This window comes from Aquila chrysaetos, chromosome 3, assembly GCF_900496995.4.
Source record: "Aquila chrysaetos chrysaetos chromosome 3, bAquChr1.4, whole genome shotgun sequence".
Classification (NCBI taxonomy): Eukaryota; Metazoa; Chordata; class Aves; order Accipitriformes; family Accipitridae; genus Aquila; species Aquila chrysaetos.
In genome coordinates this window covers 45,247,756-45,263,206 of record NC_044006.1, presented here as the reverse complement: position 1 = coordinate 45,263,206, position 15,451 = coordinate 45,247,756, and the positions used below count along the sequence as shown (strand labels likewise).

Sequence of the window (15,451 nt, the reverse complement as noted above, 5' to 3'; positions counted from 1 at the left end):
ATATTGACTCTAAACTGATATCTTTGCATGTCTCCAGGTACGTAATCTTCCACGGTAGTACCAGGAGATATAATGTAAAATAAGATGTTTCTGACTTTTAGGAGAACTGAACAGTCTCCTGGTAATGCTACTAATGTAATTACTGGAATGAGATGAGGCCAAGCTGCCTTTAAAAACCACTTTTACAAATATGAAGGTGCAGTGGTGATAGAGAGAAAGCAGTCAGCTGTGGCTTAGCAGTCTGAGCAGCCGGAGTGGTTTTCAGGTTTTGGGTCGTCCCCTCCCCCCTCCATGCCATCCACTCATTTTTATCATGCTCCATCCTATGAGAGGACATGACTATAGTGCCTCATAGCCCCTTGCCTGAGGCTTAGTGAAAGTCACAGTGTAAAGGATGTTTTTAATAAGATTTTGCAGTAAAGATGATGATATGAATGCACTTTGTAAAATCTACTGTGTAAATATATAAAGACTTTCATTTCACAGAGTTTTAGAAAATTTAATTTGTTTAGCTCCTCCTCTCACCGAAATTTGGAGCAAATCACCTGCTGACTTCTGTGGTGTGGGAGCAGGCCCCAAAACAGCCACACTGCAAATTGAAATGCACACAAATACCACTCCAGTCTCCGCAGCTCCCTTATGTGTGCTTGTATCACTCCACTGATTACATGCAAAAAGCGTTTGAAGGTGCAGTCCATCGTGTTGCCTCAGAAAGCTCAGCAGCAGATCTGTGCCATATAGCAGTGTGAAGAAGAAAGAGCCTGACATACATAAAAGTGAAAAAGCATGAAAGGAAGGAGAGCAGTAATGAGCTAAACATGTTTCTTAACTTTGCTGTGGACATGCACTCATTTTCTCTCATCTTCCCCTCCAGAATAACCCACCTGAAGTCAAGTAACTGGCACATGGAATGGTTTACAGATGGATCAGCATCAGTGACTCTCGTAGCTGTATATGATAATCTGTCACACAGATGTTTCAGCTTGTATTTGCTTGCTAGCAGCCAGCCAAGCAGCCAGCCCTGCCTTTCTTTACTTGCTTGAGGAGCAGAGAGGGCTCACCCACAGATGTTTAACTAAGGAACAGAGAGGAGTGTAGCCGAGCTGAGTACACGTAGTTAGCTTCAGTGCCTTCTTGGTCAGCGTCATCCCCTGAGAAACAACTGGAAAAGATTTATGGGTTTGATCTGAGAAATATTCCAGATGCTGCTTAATAAAGGAGACACTCTGCATTAGTTGCAGTAGTAAGGATTCCCCAGCTTAGAGCATGCCACCTGCAGCATGCAGGATACACGTGTTGTGATTTGCCAGTTACTACGGTAATGAAAAAGGATTTTTTGTTTGTTTGTTTCTTTTTAGTAAGCCATTAAACTCTCATTACACCCCCAAAAAAATGAAGGTTTGCTGTGACCGAAGCCTGTGGACTTCCACTGTGGAATTTGTTTCCCCACTGATGTGAGGCGTATGCATCAGAGCATCAAGTGGAACTGCACAAACAGATCTTTCAACTCTTCTTGTTGAAGTTGTGGGAGTTTCTGAACACAGCTGTAACTTCTTGATCATAGCTTACATGGCAACCCTGCCCTTCACTAGGGTGGCATTTCTCTATATGCATTAGCAAGCAGAATGAAGTTAGGCGGTCCACAGTTTGTGACAAAAATAGCTGTACTGAAGCCATCCAGTAACTCAGCATATGGCACTAGCTAAAACTTAGTTTAAAAGACTTAGTAGTTGTTGAGGGGAGGGCAGATGGGAAGAGGAAAGTATGTAAGAGTAACGGTAAAAGGTGGGGGTTTTTTCCCCCTCTCAGTATATTTGACTTTGGTGATACAAATCAGTATTTGCTTGAAATCAAGTGGGCCAGTTGAGTAAATGATAATTACAAACTTGACCCTGCAGATGCTTACACACGTGTCTTGTTTTGTGCCTCTTTCAACAAAGCAGGGATTTTTTTTTCAGTTTTGGCTTTTTGGATTACATTTGGACTATTTTGGAATACATTTGCTGCATCTTAAATAGTAAAATATAAACTGTACTTGATTGCAACACCCAGGCATCTGGCACGTCAGCAGAGCTATACAATAGCAGTTAATGGTGTAAAATGAGTATTGTCCAGGTAGCTGTGTTATATCATCACTGCTGAAACAGGGATACCTGTACTGTGCACAACAAAAGCTGTAGTCTTTCCAGTCACAGACAGACATGCTTGTAGTATCTTTGTGCTACGGGAGAGGTGACTGTCAGCAGCTCTTTGTCACCGCTCCTTTGTCAACTATTAGTGCCTTCAGTACTTTAATTTGTAAAGAAGCTTGTGTGAATATTCCCTAATTTGCTTGTAGCAAAATATTAACCAGATTCATAATTTTCTTATTTCTTCGAGTTCTTTTATTACTTTGTGTTGCAGAAAACGAACTGTAATACAGTTGAATATATTTCTGCATTTATATTTGAAGAGAGACTAATTTCTCTTAATTACCAGCTGTAACAGCGTAACAGATGTGTAATGCTTTCATTATTCTGCCTTATTTTTAGTTTAGTATTACTGTGTAGCACTCTCTACATACATGGTATTTTCTACTGCAGAATAACAAGCGACCTTTTTCTTAGGACCTTTGGTTCTTTTTTCCCTGTACATTAATATTTTAGCGATGCAGAGCTACATGGTTTTGCTGCGGAAGCTCGAATTTTGTCGGTGCAAATCTAGCACTTCTCGGTGTTTGGCATCAGTGAAAAGAATCAATAGCTGTTGCCCCTTCTCTTTCCAGATGCTCTCTAAGTCCATTGAGCAGCTCAAGCAGCCTGGCAGTCACCTGGAGGAAGCTGAAGAAGAGCTTCACGGAGATCACTCGATGCAGGAAGAGCGAGCTCCTGCCAGCGGTGCCAGCGTTAGGGCTGAGAGCAGCAGTGCTGGTGTGGATGACAGAATAGGACAGCAGGTGGGGGCTGTGAAAGTCAAAGAGGAGCCACCGGACAGTGACGAGGATGTTCAATCCCAGCAAATGGAATCTGGGGAGCAAGCTGCTTTTATGCAACAGGTAATAGGCAAAGATTTAGCTCCAGGATTTGTAATCAAGGTTATTATCTGAACATCACGTACATTTTCTAGGCTTTGGTAAGCATTTGTGTTTTGATTCACTGATCTAGCAAATCCTGATTTACTGTTCAAAGAATCTAACAAAGGCAGAAGTGTTGTATGCACACTTGAAAACATAGTGAAGTTCATCCTTATGGCCACTAATTGAGAAAATACCTGTTGCAGTCAACTATTCTACATAAATCTTTGCGTAATAGCTGATAGACTTTGTATTAGCCCAGGATTACATTACATCGCTTAGTTCTAGTGAAAGAGAACTCGTATCACTTAGCTTGTTGAGATCAGCAATTGCTGGAATTAGTTTCCAGACCTGATTGATGAAACATTCTTCTCTGATTTTGAATCCTCTGACTTTTGCTTTCAGCTATGTGTATATACTGTATCATACTGTAGTCTTGAACACTGTTAACATTAGGGTATTTTTTCCCCAGTAGACAGGTACTGACTGCTATATCAGTGGTCCCAGGCTGGTGTATAAAGTATAATTTAGAGAAGAACACAAGGTGGATGTAAAGAGGCAAGGCAAGGCACTGTTTAAAAATGGCATTGTTTTCTTTTTTGCACTGCTTAGTTAATTTTTCATTCTGTCTTATTTGATGATACAGTCTGCAGAGACATCCTTAAATGCAGCAGATGCAAGTACTGGCGAGAAGCAAAATGCAGCATTAGGTTCCAATCAGTTATCAGGATAGTGCAGGAAAAGCACAGAACTCTTATCGTTATCATCCGATATCCAATCACTTGGGGTTTTTTTTTGAATAAAGACTAATCGTACAATATTGCATAACCTTTACCGCTAGGTCTCACAGAGAAGTACTAAAATAACGACTGTGCATAAAATGCCAGCTGGGCAAAAGGAAACTTCAGATTGTCAGCGAGCATTTCGCCAAAGCTGAAAAGCGCAGTGCATGTGTGCAGCCAGCGAGCAGGCGTCCCTCTCCATTGCTGTAAGATCAGGCAGAGCAAGGCTGGATGCAGTGCAAGGCCCTGTTTATTTAAGTCGATACTTTGTCAGGTCCCTGCTGTTCTCCTGCAGAAAAGTGATTTTGGGAGGGGGGGCAGGAAATGCCTTATGGAAACAGGAAGCCCAAGTGATTCATGTGCTGAGGAATGCGGGGTGGGGGGAGGCGGACGGGGCAGCGCTCCCTCTGTTTTTAAAGGCACTCTATGAATTGATTTATTGTCAAAGAAAATAACAAAGCGAGTAGGGAAATTGTTAAGGAAGCTTTCCAGTGAAACATTTCCTTCATATTCCCTTTTGATATGTTTACCTTGTTTTATAGGTTTACTTTTGTTAAGCTAGTTAAAGATTCATTGTATTAAGATCCCCTTTAATATGGATAATCCCAAACTGACCTGGAATCCTTGTCAGGTTTTTTTTCTATTAAAAATATTTATATTTCTAAAGCTGAGGTATTTTAAGGTGCAGTATCCTGTTTCAAAAGAGATAGCTGTTTTGCCAAATGTAGAAATTGTTCTAAAATATGTTACTAGCATGTGTTGTTTACATTATGCTCTAATACTATTAAATCTCTTATAAAATGTTGCAACTTCTGAAGATACATTATCCTTTTTTCCTAGAAGGTCTCCAAACAAATGACTAAATAGTTGCTGTTAATATGAAAGGCCTCCTTAGGTAGGAAAGATTTATTGAGAAAAACACAGGTGATTTTTATGTGTGCTTCGTGGTTGAACAGAAATCTTTCTCCATCTTGGATGAAAAAAAATCACATTCACACTCAAAAAGTGAAGCATATAAAAATGAAATTATATGTTTTTCCCATTCTGTATAATTTTAATTTTCTTTGAAATCTAACTTCAGCCTCATAAAAAAGGGATAGTGCGTCTTTTAAAATACATTTTATTTGGGGAGAAACTTGCAAATGAGAACACTTTTGTACAATATCACTTCAAAGACATGTATTCACAAAAGACAAAAGATATTTTTATAATGTCATTCAGGTGAGAAACCCCAATATATTGGAGGACTTTAATTTCAGAATCTTTCAAATTTGGATAAAATTAAAATAGAGAAACTACCTGGAACCAGTGAAAAGGAAAACTGGGTTTAAACAACCACATTTCTAATTGATTATTGTCTCTTACATTTTAAATCTACTGTATTTATTATAATTTACACCCTTAGAGGTGATCTCTTGTTTTGTGTTGTAAATATATTCTGTTTGTATGTTCCCTTTTTTTGCCTTCTGATATAAGTCTCTTCCTTTCTCAAATAAAGTTTTTTTTTAAAAGATCCCCTTTCAGATATCTGACTTTGTGTAAATTTGATAACTTAGTTGTGCTTTTGCTTTGTATAACCAAATATGTTTGCTACACATCGTTGAAACAATTCAAGCTTTCAGGAGCAAGGTTTTTAATAGACTGTTCTTACAATAATTACACAAAGTCTTTTTTTGGTCTCTTGTTTTATCCTACATCAGCCATTATAAGTTTTAGTGAATGTGGAATAGTATTGATGCATGCTCATTTTCCCATCACAGCATCTGTCTTGAACATGTGATCATATGTTGTACCATATAGGAAAGGTAAAGGTGAATCCCAGTTTCTTGACTCCTAACTGCCCAAAATTCAGGTGAACTGAAATAATTTCCATGACATTTCTAAAACCTGCCTAGAACCCAAAAGATGCTGATCTGAAACTGAGCTTATACTGACCTCTTTGATATTTCTCAAGATCTTTGCAAAACTAGAGTCCACATATAAATATGTTGGTGAGGAGGGAATCCATGAGCTTCGCAGACATTAAAGCAACTGCATGAGACAGTGAAGTCCTACTTTAGAGAAACACCTAAGCACTTCCATGAAGATGTTAAATGCTTTGTGACATTTCCTGAGCTTAGCTTCAGATCTACAGAGAGAAATAGTTTGTACTGCGTAACGATCCCTGTTGTACAGTACATGGATTACTACTACCAAAAGAGTTCAGAAAATTGTTGCATTCTAGCTCTTCTAACTGTTCATTTAAATTGCAAAGGCTCTTTCTTAACAGCTTTGATTCTGGTATAATTTTAACTAAAATAAAATGCTTTTAACAACATAGGTATGTAAGAATAAATATTTCCATAAATAAAATTTAATTATTTTCACTGATATAACAGCAAAGAAATGTTTAATCTGTAATACACCCCAAAAAATTAGATACAAAGTGAAGTTTTAGCTTAGGAAAGCTTAAAACTAGCATTAACAGTATAGCATTATACTGCTTGCCCGATTGTTTATTATGCATTTAGAATCTTGTGTCTATAAGTAAATCATGCTTTTAACAGGGATTTGATTGAGATGCCTTTTGTTTAAATACTCATGTCAGAATTAGAAGAGCAGCCATAAATGTTTTCAATTTACAACATTCCCATTTTGGAGGCTACACCTAGATTTTTTTTTCTAAATTATTTGTTTACCATTCATCAAAGCACCCATAATGAAGAAAATAAAGCACCCATAATGAAAAAAATAATCACAATTTAATACAATTCACAAGCCTTTATCTTTTTCCAGGAATGATGTGCATCTCTCTTTTTTTTTTTTTTTTTTTTTTTTGGAATAATAGATGTTTATTCTGTCCTGTTGCCCCAAAAATAAAGCCAGTATAGCTGTCAATTTAGAAGTAATTACTACTAAATAAGGGAAAATGCTTCATAATATTTACATACTCAAGACGGACACACATTACTGGAATGTAGACACTGTAACTTTAGCCTTTTTTTTCATCTTCTGGCATTAACGAAATAGGATTAAAAGCTGAATGCCTCAGCAAAGCAAGAGCACTCCAGACACTACCACCACTCATCCTTTCTATTCAGCAATTCATTCGTGCACTATCTTCATTCCATCTTCATTATCATCAGGATCACTAAGACTTACTCCATATTATTTAAGCCAACTCTACCCTGTTTTTATCTTCACTGGCATTCTGAGGTAAAAAAAAAATCTATAAACATTAGTCCCAAGCACCAATCTAAAAATGTTTACTTATTTCTCCCCCTTATGAACACTTCACAATTTGCAGCTAAAATTAGCTAAGCCAAATTAATTTCCTTATTGTATTCTGTCCCACTAGCAACATGTCCTACTTATCCACTTAAGAAATGTTTGTTTGCTTTTCATTTATTTATTTAGTTTCTGATTTCCTTATGCAGTTCCCATCATCTGGGTGGTAGCGGGGCTTCTGTACCTCATTTCTCAGTGGAGGAATATAGCTTAGAACATGATGTGCTGAATTGCTGTTCAGGCAAACAGAAGAAGAGCATCCTGGATAAAATTATCTTCTCTGTGCTAGAGCAATAATCCCAGTGATTTTTGTGGAATTTTACCACTCTGTTTGGGAGACACTGTACTTTGCATTTGGTAGACTTTGTGCTTTGCATTTGTTTTTTTCTCTTCTAATTCAGCCTAATTCAGAATTAAAGGCAAAAAAAAAAAAAAAAAAAATACAATTAGCTCAAACTGCATAGCCAGCTGAAAAGCTGGGTTTCTTGGCCATGCTCAGTCACTCACATACCCAAACAGGACTGGGAAGGGGCATCCTTTAGGCATGTCCTGGTTTCTGGTCCCCATTTACTGGGCTCAAGCATCACAGTCCTTTTGCTTATTTTGATTCTGGCCCCAAAACTCATCTAGCTCATACAGGATAACTTCTCAGCTACCTGGGGGCACACACAGCTATTGGAGACCCCCAAGGGTTATTTCATGAGCAGCTGAGAGTTAAAAGGGTACTAGCTTAGTAACTTGAAATCATTCAGCAATGTCTAATTCTCTGTGATGGCTACATGGGGGCTTTAGTCACTAGAGTTGTTTTGACAGACTAGATACTTACTTGTAAGTGATTCAGTCTCTTAATAGCTGATTAAGTGAAACGTTTTGAATCTGGCTCTGGAGCCTTTGTTGCTTTCCATAGTTGCCTTGAAGTAACTGTATTGACTCTTAACAGTACATAGCCCTGAAAATATAAGGGAGCTTGGTTGGAGGATACACTGTTAAAAGTACCCCTCTGCACACTTCGTCCTTCCAAGGTGGTAGCACGTCACAACGTTTTTGGCCTTGAGAAGTGCTGTGAAGGGCAGGATAAATGGAAATGTAAGTTTTGAACAATGTCATACTTCCAAATAAACCTTCCACTGCCTCTCCTCCCTCCTAAATGAGATTGCAGCTGCAGTCTTATATATACTAGCTCAAGTCACCTTTTTTTTTTTTTTTTTTTTGTAGGCTACCTTAGTTGTTTCCTTTAACTGTGCAGCCAGTAAGAGAGATACTGACCTTTTACCTTTCTGCCCTTCCTCAGGTCTGTAAGTGCACAGTCCTGGTACAATGCCTACATAACACAAGCTGTCATTATGATTTCTGGGATCAAGCTTGAGCCATAGGCTGGATGGATGGGGCAAGGGGGTGGAAGAGGGTGTAGCTGGATTTGTTCTGTGAAAATTTTTCATTCATCTATATAAGGGTAAGCCCCATCTGAACAGTTAGCCAGCTTTCTGTCATCTTTACTCTTAAGGGCCTGTCCATCTCTATCAAGTTTCTAACTATGGTCTTTGAAAATCATGCTACAGGAAGAATAATTCTTCTTTTTTTTAATGCCAATTCTATGTGAAAGTGCATAATAATGAGAATAATTACAAGTAATTATTCTTTCCCAGTAGGATTTAAAAATGATCAATTTTTTTCAAAGTATCAAATCTACTTTCTTAATGATTGCCAAGATTATTATTTTTGTTTGTCTGCTATTGTAAACTTTCAGTTACAGAAAGCAATAAGACTTATTTTATCACATAATTAAATCAAGACCTGAATTGTCTGACCAAGCATATGGCATTACAACATAACAAAATTATTTCATTTCACTGATACCTGCACAGAATAATGTTGATATTTCTTTTAGTTTTTGATCCAAGATTTTGTATGCTGCTTTTCCCCCTTCAGCACCTCAATACTTTTCTTACTGCTCCCTTTTGTCAGAGAAAGCAGCTCGTAAGGAGACTGCTGGGGCAACACTAGGCAGAGTTACTTAATCAGGGGTACATAGCTAGCATGAATCGAAAGTCTGTAAGTCCAGATCCCAGTAATTATCACTTCACATTTTGACAGTCAGATGATACTACTTTCATACCATTGGGCAATTTATCATTTCCTGTATCAGACAGCACGGGGTTTTATTATTATTATCATTGAAGAGGATTATGTGTTCTTGGAAAGCTGCTTCTTTAAACGCTTCATTTTTGGAAGAATTCTGTCATGACCTCTGAATGTCTCTCTGTCAGCCACACGTACGCGTGCACACACAAGTTTTCATTTTCTTCCTTTCCTTAAAATATGAGAGTGAATAGATGCATGCCTCAGTATACTGCTGGCTAAATCTTCATAAAGCTCCGTTGTTCAATGTCCTGGAAGAGCAGCTCACCCCGAATGCCTTTGAGACATAGGTGCTCTAATGCAGAAAGCAGTGCATAATCTGTCTCCTCTCATGTTCTGGCCTGTGACCTTTGGATCCCCAGGAGACCAAGGAGGTCTTTCTGTTCATATTGCCTGTATTTCCTTAGCAGAGTCTCGTGAAAACTACAGCTATGAGATTGCAGCAACGCAGCGATGGCAAGGGCTTAAGAAGGCTTTGCTCAGGTTCTCCGCAAAGCAGCTAGTGAAGCATGGAGGATTCAGTCTGCAAACCTTCCCTTAGTCTTTTCCTTTTGCTCCCATCAAGAAGGCCACCGTGATAGTTTTTAGGTGGCAGCTTGCAGATTTTTAAAGCAGATCTCTATTATTGAACAGAACCAGAAGGAGGACAAGGCAGAATTGCTGTTGGGAGGTGCTCACCCCCTGTGCACAGAGGGATAGCTACTTAGACCAGTTGCTTCTAAGGCTTGCTCTCCTAGATCTTCCTTTACTGAAAATAAAAGTTGAAGAGTTACTACACATCAGAGAGCACAGCTCCATCACTCGGCTATCTGACTGCACACAGGCACAGGTGGTGACCAGGTTTCCCTGATTTCTCACCCATTTTGAACCATTTTGACACCTTGCCTTAGGGCATCAAAAGCTCCCAAGCCCAACAGCACATCCCTTGACATCTTCCTTTCTTTCTGGAACTTTTTGGTTCTCACCCTTTACCTAAATTTGTACAGGTCTTTTGTCATAGTTTCCCATTAGTTTCTGCATAGATTTCAGTTTTCTGAAGCTACTGACTTTATACGGAGAGCTTCAAAACTTCTCTGTTAGTGTTTCTGACAGAAAAATAAGAATGGCAGTGCTGAATACAGGTGCCATCACCACAGGCTCAGCCCAGGGACATCTGACTTCAATAGCTCTGATGTGGCCATTTCTTCAGGTAATTAGGCCTCACTAGGGGTGCTAATGTTTTCAGTTAAAATACATGCAGCATTACCCTTTGTGCTGTGTGAGTGAGTTTTTTCATAAGAATCTCCATCCCTTCTCAGGCAGGCTCTGAGAACACAAACACAGGCAGTGCAGGCCCAGCAAGAAAAAAGGAACAGGAGCAAGATTCATTCCCGCAGCAACAGACTGAGAATAAGCATGGGGACTGTTACTTTTCTGTGTTGACAGATAACACACTAACTGAGCAGGCTGCTCGTTTTCCCAAGTTGATCAACTGCTTTCGAATTAGGTACTATTATATGTCACTATGATAGTAGCTTGGACCCTCCTGTAAAAGAAGTAATCCTTTCTTTCACCTCTGGCCCTTTCCCTCAAGCTTTTAATGAAAGAAAAAGACTGAAAGCACATTAACTCAGTTTCATTTTCAAGTTCTGCTTTCGCACAAAAATCTGTAGTTTGGTGAGAAGCTACATTAGGGATGAGCTGGCCAGGCAGAGTTTTGCAGTCAGCATGCTGAAGCCGGTGCTCATTCCCAGCTCCATCTGGGCCCAGCTCTCTGAGCGATGTAGTAGCTGCACTCTCGAGCCTTGCCCCATTTCATTGGCAAGTGGTTCCCACAGCCATTAACCACTGAGATGCTTTCAGGCTGTGAAATCGGTTGGCATAAAGGACATTCAGTCAGAGAAGAGGCAGCGGGTTCAGCCTGGTGGGATGTCGTACCCACAGGAGCACAATGTTTGTGAAGCTGCTGTTGTAAAGGTGAGCTGCAGGTGGTCACCACAGAAAGACAGTTTCATAACACAGTTTCCTTCGTAGATTTGGTTTTCAGTCATGGCCCCTAGGATTCGATACTAAGTGGATCGTTTAAGCCTGAAAGGATACTGTGAACTTAGCTGGTCAATGATAGGAAGAAGTCACTGTTTGATTCTCTTTCTTCCTGTCATGGCCACCTGCACATTTAGTGTCATTGCAAAAGGCTGAATATTAACTTATAGACAGGTACTCAACATGGGTTAGGTACATTAGAGAAGAAACATTTTTGGAAGCTCTTTACATCTTCTTACCAGGATCAGCTCTACTGTGTCTACCTGCTCTTCTGCACGATTACTTCAGCTAGTAATTAAGGAAATCACAAGACAGGGCACTTAGTGCTTGATGCATAACAAGTTATTACCCATGTAGTGCTGGTATTTCCTATTTTTTCTTTCTTCTGCTTTAATATGGATGCTAAGTATTGAAAAGGAAAATAAAAGACTTCTGAGGTGAGGAGTTTAGAAGTGGAGGAGGATTTGGCAAGTCATAAAGGAGGGACACAATCTCACTGAGGTTAGTTGCATTCAACCTGCAGAATCCTGTAAATGTAACTTACGTCAAGAAGGACCAATATATACAGATTTTGCTCTCTGTTACAAAGTTCATCCATTGAACTAAGAGTTTGGGCCTCAGAAAACAAGGAGATTCAAGCCATGCAGCTGACTACACAGCTGAGATACTCTATGCAAAATGAGAAGCTGGAAAATACTGTCTCACAACTTGACCTCTACCAAAACCCAGACCCAGTCCTCAGCTATCGCCTTCTCCACAGATCACTGTTACAGTGCTGTCGCATCAGAAATGAACAACTGCTGGTCACTACTGCTGCTGTACTCAATCCCTGTGTTGCGTAGCTTCTGAGAAGTGCTGTGCTGGAGGAGGTACTCAGGGCTTGTAGCAGGTCTTTCGAACAAGGAATAGGACAGGAACTGGGACAGGTAAAACAAAACTGTCCAAGTCCTTTGGTCAGAGTAATTCACCAAGGGCATCACTGAGAGCAAAACTGAATTACTTCCTTTAACATTGTTAGAAGCCACTGGACTGAATTTCACATGCTTTCATAGGTCTAGGTACACAACTGTGTTATAAGAGCAAAGAAATACTACCAAGTTCTCTCTATAGGCTACATCTCCTCTGTGCCTCTGAAGCAGCTGTGGTGGTTCACAGGGATGGAGGCTTCTCACAGTTTATAGCTTGTGTCCCTAAAATGGGTAATGCTGGAGAAGCACCAAAAGCTGAAAGGCAGAGCTGCTTTCCGTGAACATATTTTGCAAAATCAGGGGAACAGTTACACCCAAAGCTACCACAGTGTTTCTCCCCTTCAGTGAATAACTCCTCACTAGAAACTTCTCCAGCCCCTTCTCCCTCCTGCAGTTGTCCCCTGCTGTACCAGCCCCTCTGCAAAGCTCTCCAGATTTGCCCCACTTCTGATGATCAGAAGGCATAAGAGATCCTCTTGGGAAAGGCCACAAGCCTTTAGTTACTGCTGCTTCACACGCGCACTTGGCCACCCCATGGCAGGGGTGGCTCCTGGCACAGAAGGGACAGTGGCTGGAGGCCAAGGCCAGCCAGGGAGCAGGGGCAGAGGATGGAGAGGCATCCTCCTCGCACCGGCACTGCTGTGGGACATAACGGGGAGGGGAGGCAGAAGAGGTGAAGCAACAGCTGTAAAACGTCTTACAGGACACCTTGTACTTAGGCTCGAGAGCCCTCCTCTGCTTGGAGAGCAGCTCCACCCCCTCCTGAGGATGACAACATTACTTCAGCCAGAGGCTCCAGATTTCCACCTTCTACCTGCTGCAAAGAACTTTGTCTATTGTTTTTGTTCTCAGAAGACAAGATAGTACAAGGGATTAACTGCTTTGCTTCTTAACTGATCATTTTAACCCATTTTATAGAAAGTTCAGGCTAAACAATTTAAGTCGAAATGCAATGATCCTTTCCGGGAAGAGTTCAGACAGTTAAAGAAATGTTAAAAAAAAAAAGAGAGAGAGAGAGAGAAAGCATGTGCACGAGCTCTGCCAGCTACTACCAACATGAGTCGTTGGTTTTCACTTTCCTGTCATTGTTGTTTCTTTTAACTATTTTAGATTCACTGTTAAGCACAAATTTCCCGGATCAAATAATGGAGATGAGTTACTAAAGAAAGCATTCAAAGGAGTAGAAGAAAAAGGTCCCAATTCCTAATTCTCCATACTGACTACGTCCTGAGTCTCACTTCTATAGCTTGAGAAATACTATAACTGCTAAAGATTCAGCCAAGAGTATCAATGTTCTGTCATCTTCATTACACTACTTTTTAAAGATAAATTGACATTTATTTTTCCAGCTGAAAGCTTGTACTTTGATTTCATTGAATTATCGTCAATTATTAAACTTAATACCGTAGTTCAGTGCTGGACCTGAAATTGGAAGCACTGAAGTTTCTGTTGTTTCTTATCCGAGCATTGTGGGTCAAGGAGGTAGATAAAGTGAAGATGGAATATCTAAAATGCTTATGAAATTATTCGGTATATATTTCACCAGAAAATGGTGAGATGCATTTTTAATTTACTTTGAAGGACAGGTTTTCATGTGCTGAGATGGTTTTCCCCAAATTCTTAATTCTCTTCATGTTAAGAGCATTTTGCAGTCTTCAGAATTTATCACATATAGGAAATGTTCCTTTATGTCATGTCCTAAAAATCTCAAGGACTGGACATTTAAATCCATGACCTCACTGATTAATAGCTCCTTCCAAACTGATTTGCAGCCTTTTCCCTATTGTGCAAAACCATAACAAAACAGAAATACCAGTGATTTAATCTGGCATCATCAACCACTGAAAGATGAGTCAGAAATAGATTAGCAAGTGTTCTAGTTGATCTTAATAGTGCAGTGACAAGTGAATTTAAGGATGACAGATGATCCCACCGACTAGCAATTCTTCTGACTGTATTATGGCATGGATAAACATGCTGTCTTTTCTAACAACTGGCCATGAAAACAAAGACATTTGAGTTCATATTGCTGTGGAAAACAGAACTGAAACAAAAATTCCTTTTTAATACATGTTTGGAGGGCCTGATTATTGCAAAAGACTGACAGAAACATGTTAGGATTTCAGTTTGTAAGATACCCAAGATGTTTCTCTTAACTTTACTGGGAGGATTTTTTTTTTTTTTTTTCCCCCCTCTGAATCAGAGCATCAGCACTACTCTCCAGTGTAAACCCAGTAATGCTTCCTGAATGTTCACATGCTCAGGGCTTTTTGAGCTGCACCTTTAAAAACAAATAAATAAGGAATGAACTCGTTTGGCATTTCAGGCCAATGACCAAAGCCAGGGAGCCTGGTGAGTATGCTACTACATTCCCTTTAACTTTATTTTTGTGGGCATCATGCATTTTTATACATTTCCCTGAACCAATGTAATATAAAAGATTTACTGTTACAGTTTGTGTGTGGCCAGGCAATGGCATATGGAAAACATGTTTCCTGCTATTTAATTTAATTACTCTAATCACGTGCCAGCCCCAGGCATGTCATTCTGGACCTCTGAGGCTCTTTGTCTGTCAAAGAGATGGACAATATCTTGGCTTTGTTTAGTTGCTCTGCAGGCTGCAGATAAAACCACTGAAATACTGACTGTTTGTTTAACCAAAACTTTGCATTTTAACCATTTGGCTTTGATTTTTTGTTTTACAAGAAAAGATGACATTTTGGCCTTAGTGAGCTGAAAAGGAAATATTAGGGATATGAAGAAGAACTGTCACTTTCGGGGCTTAATAGATGAAAAAGAATACTCTAGCCTTCTGGTCAGAAATCAGCTCTGTTAGCAGAAACTTAAGACATGCATCGCTGTTATTTTAGAGTTGCCTGTTAGCAAGGGCAGCTGGAAAAGTCCTGTTTATAACTGCTGTTTTCCAATATGGTTAGCCCTTCATTCAACAGTTTCAGTAGATTTTTGTTTCTTTGATTTTAATAGATGAAACTGTAATGGGTGAGAAACTAATTAAGATTCCATAGCAAATAATCATACCAATAATGTTGCATCCAGCTATAAGTTAGCTTTTATGTTAACACTCTACAATTATTTTTATATAAGAATTTTCTGCCAATTACAGCTTTAAGTCTTTTGACAAAAATTTAAGAGCAGATAGTTTACAGTACTCCATTCATATTATAAATCCCAAATCTACAGAGAAATTAATCACACACTTA

The 15,451-nt window shown here is 39.5% G+C and overlaps 1 protein-coding gene across 19 annotated transcripts in view; it reads left to right on the top strand.

Annotated features, from left to right (window-relative positions):
- The window catches only part of HDAC9 (histone deacetylase 9), a 286,849-nt gene that overhangs the window by 91,637 nt on the left and 179,761 nt on the right, over positions 1–15,451 (top strand). For 17 of the 19 annotated variants that reach the window (XR_003922556.2, XR_003922557.2, XM_041122195.1 and 14 more), the window contains one exon: positions 2,765–3,034. Coding sequence is in view for 17 of the 19 variants with exons in the window: in XM_041122195.1 (XP_040978129.1) it covers positions 2,765–3,034 (270 nt within the window). In the remaining 2 variants the exon portion in view is untranslated. Of the gene's footprint in view, positions 1–2,764; positions 5,348–15,451 lie in introns of those variants that run through there. The other 2 variants (XM_030007869.2, XM_030007870.1) reach the window with 1 other exon arrangement.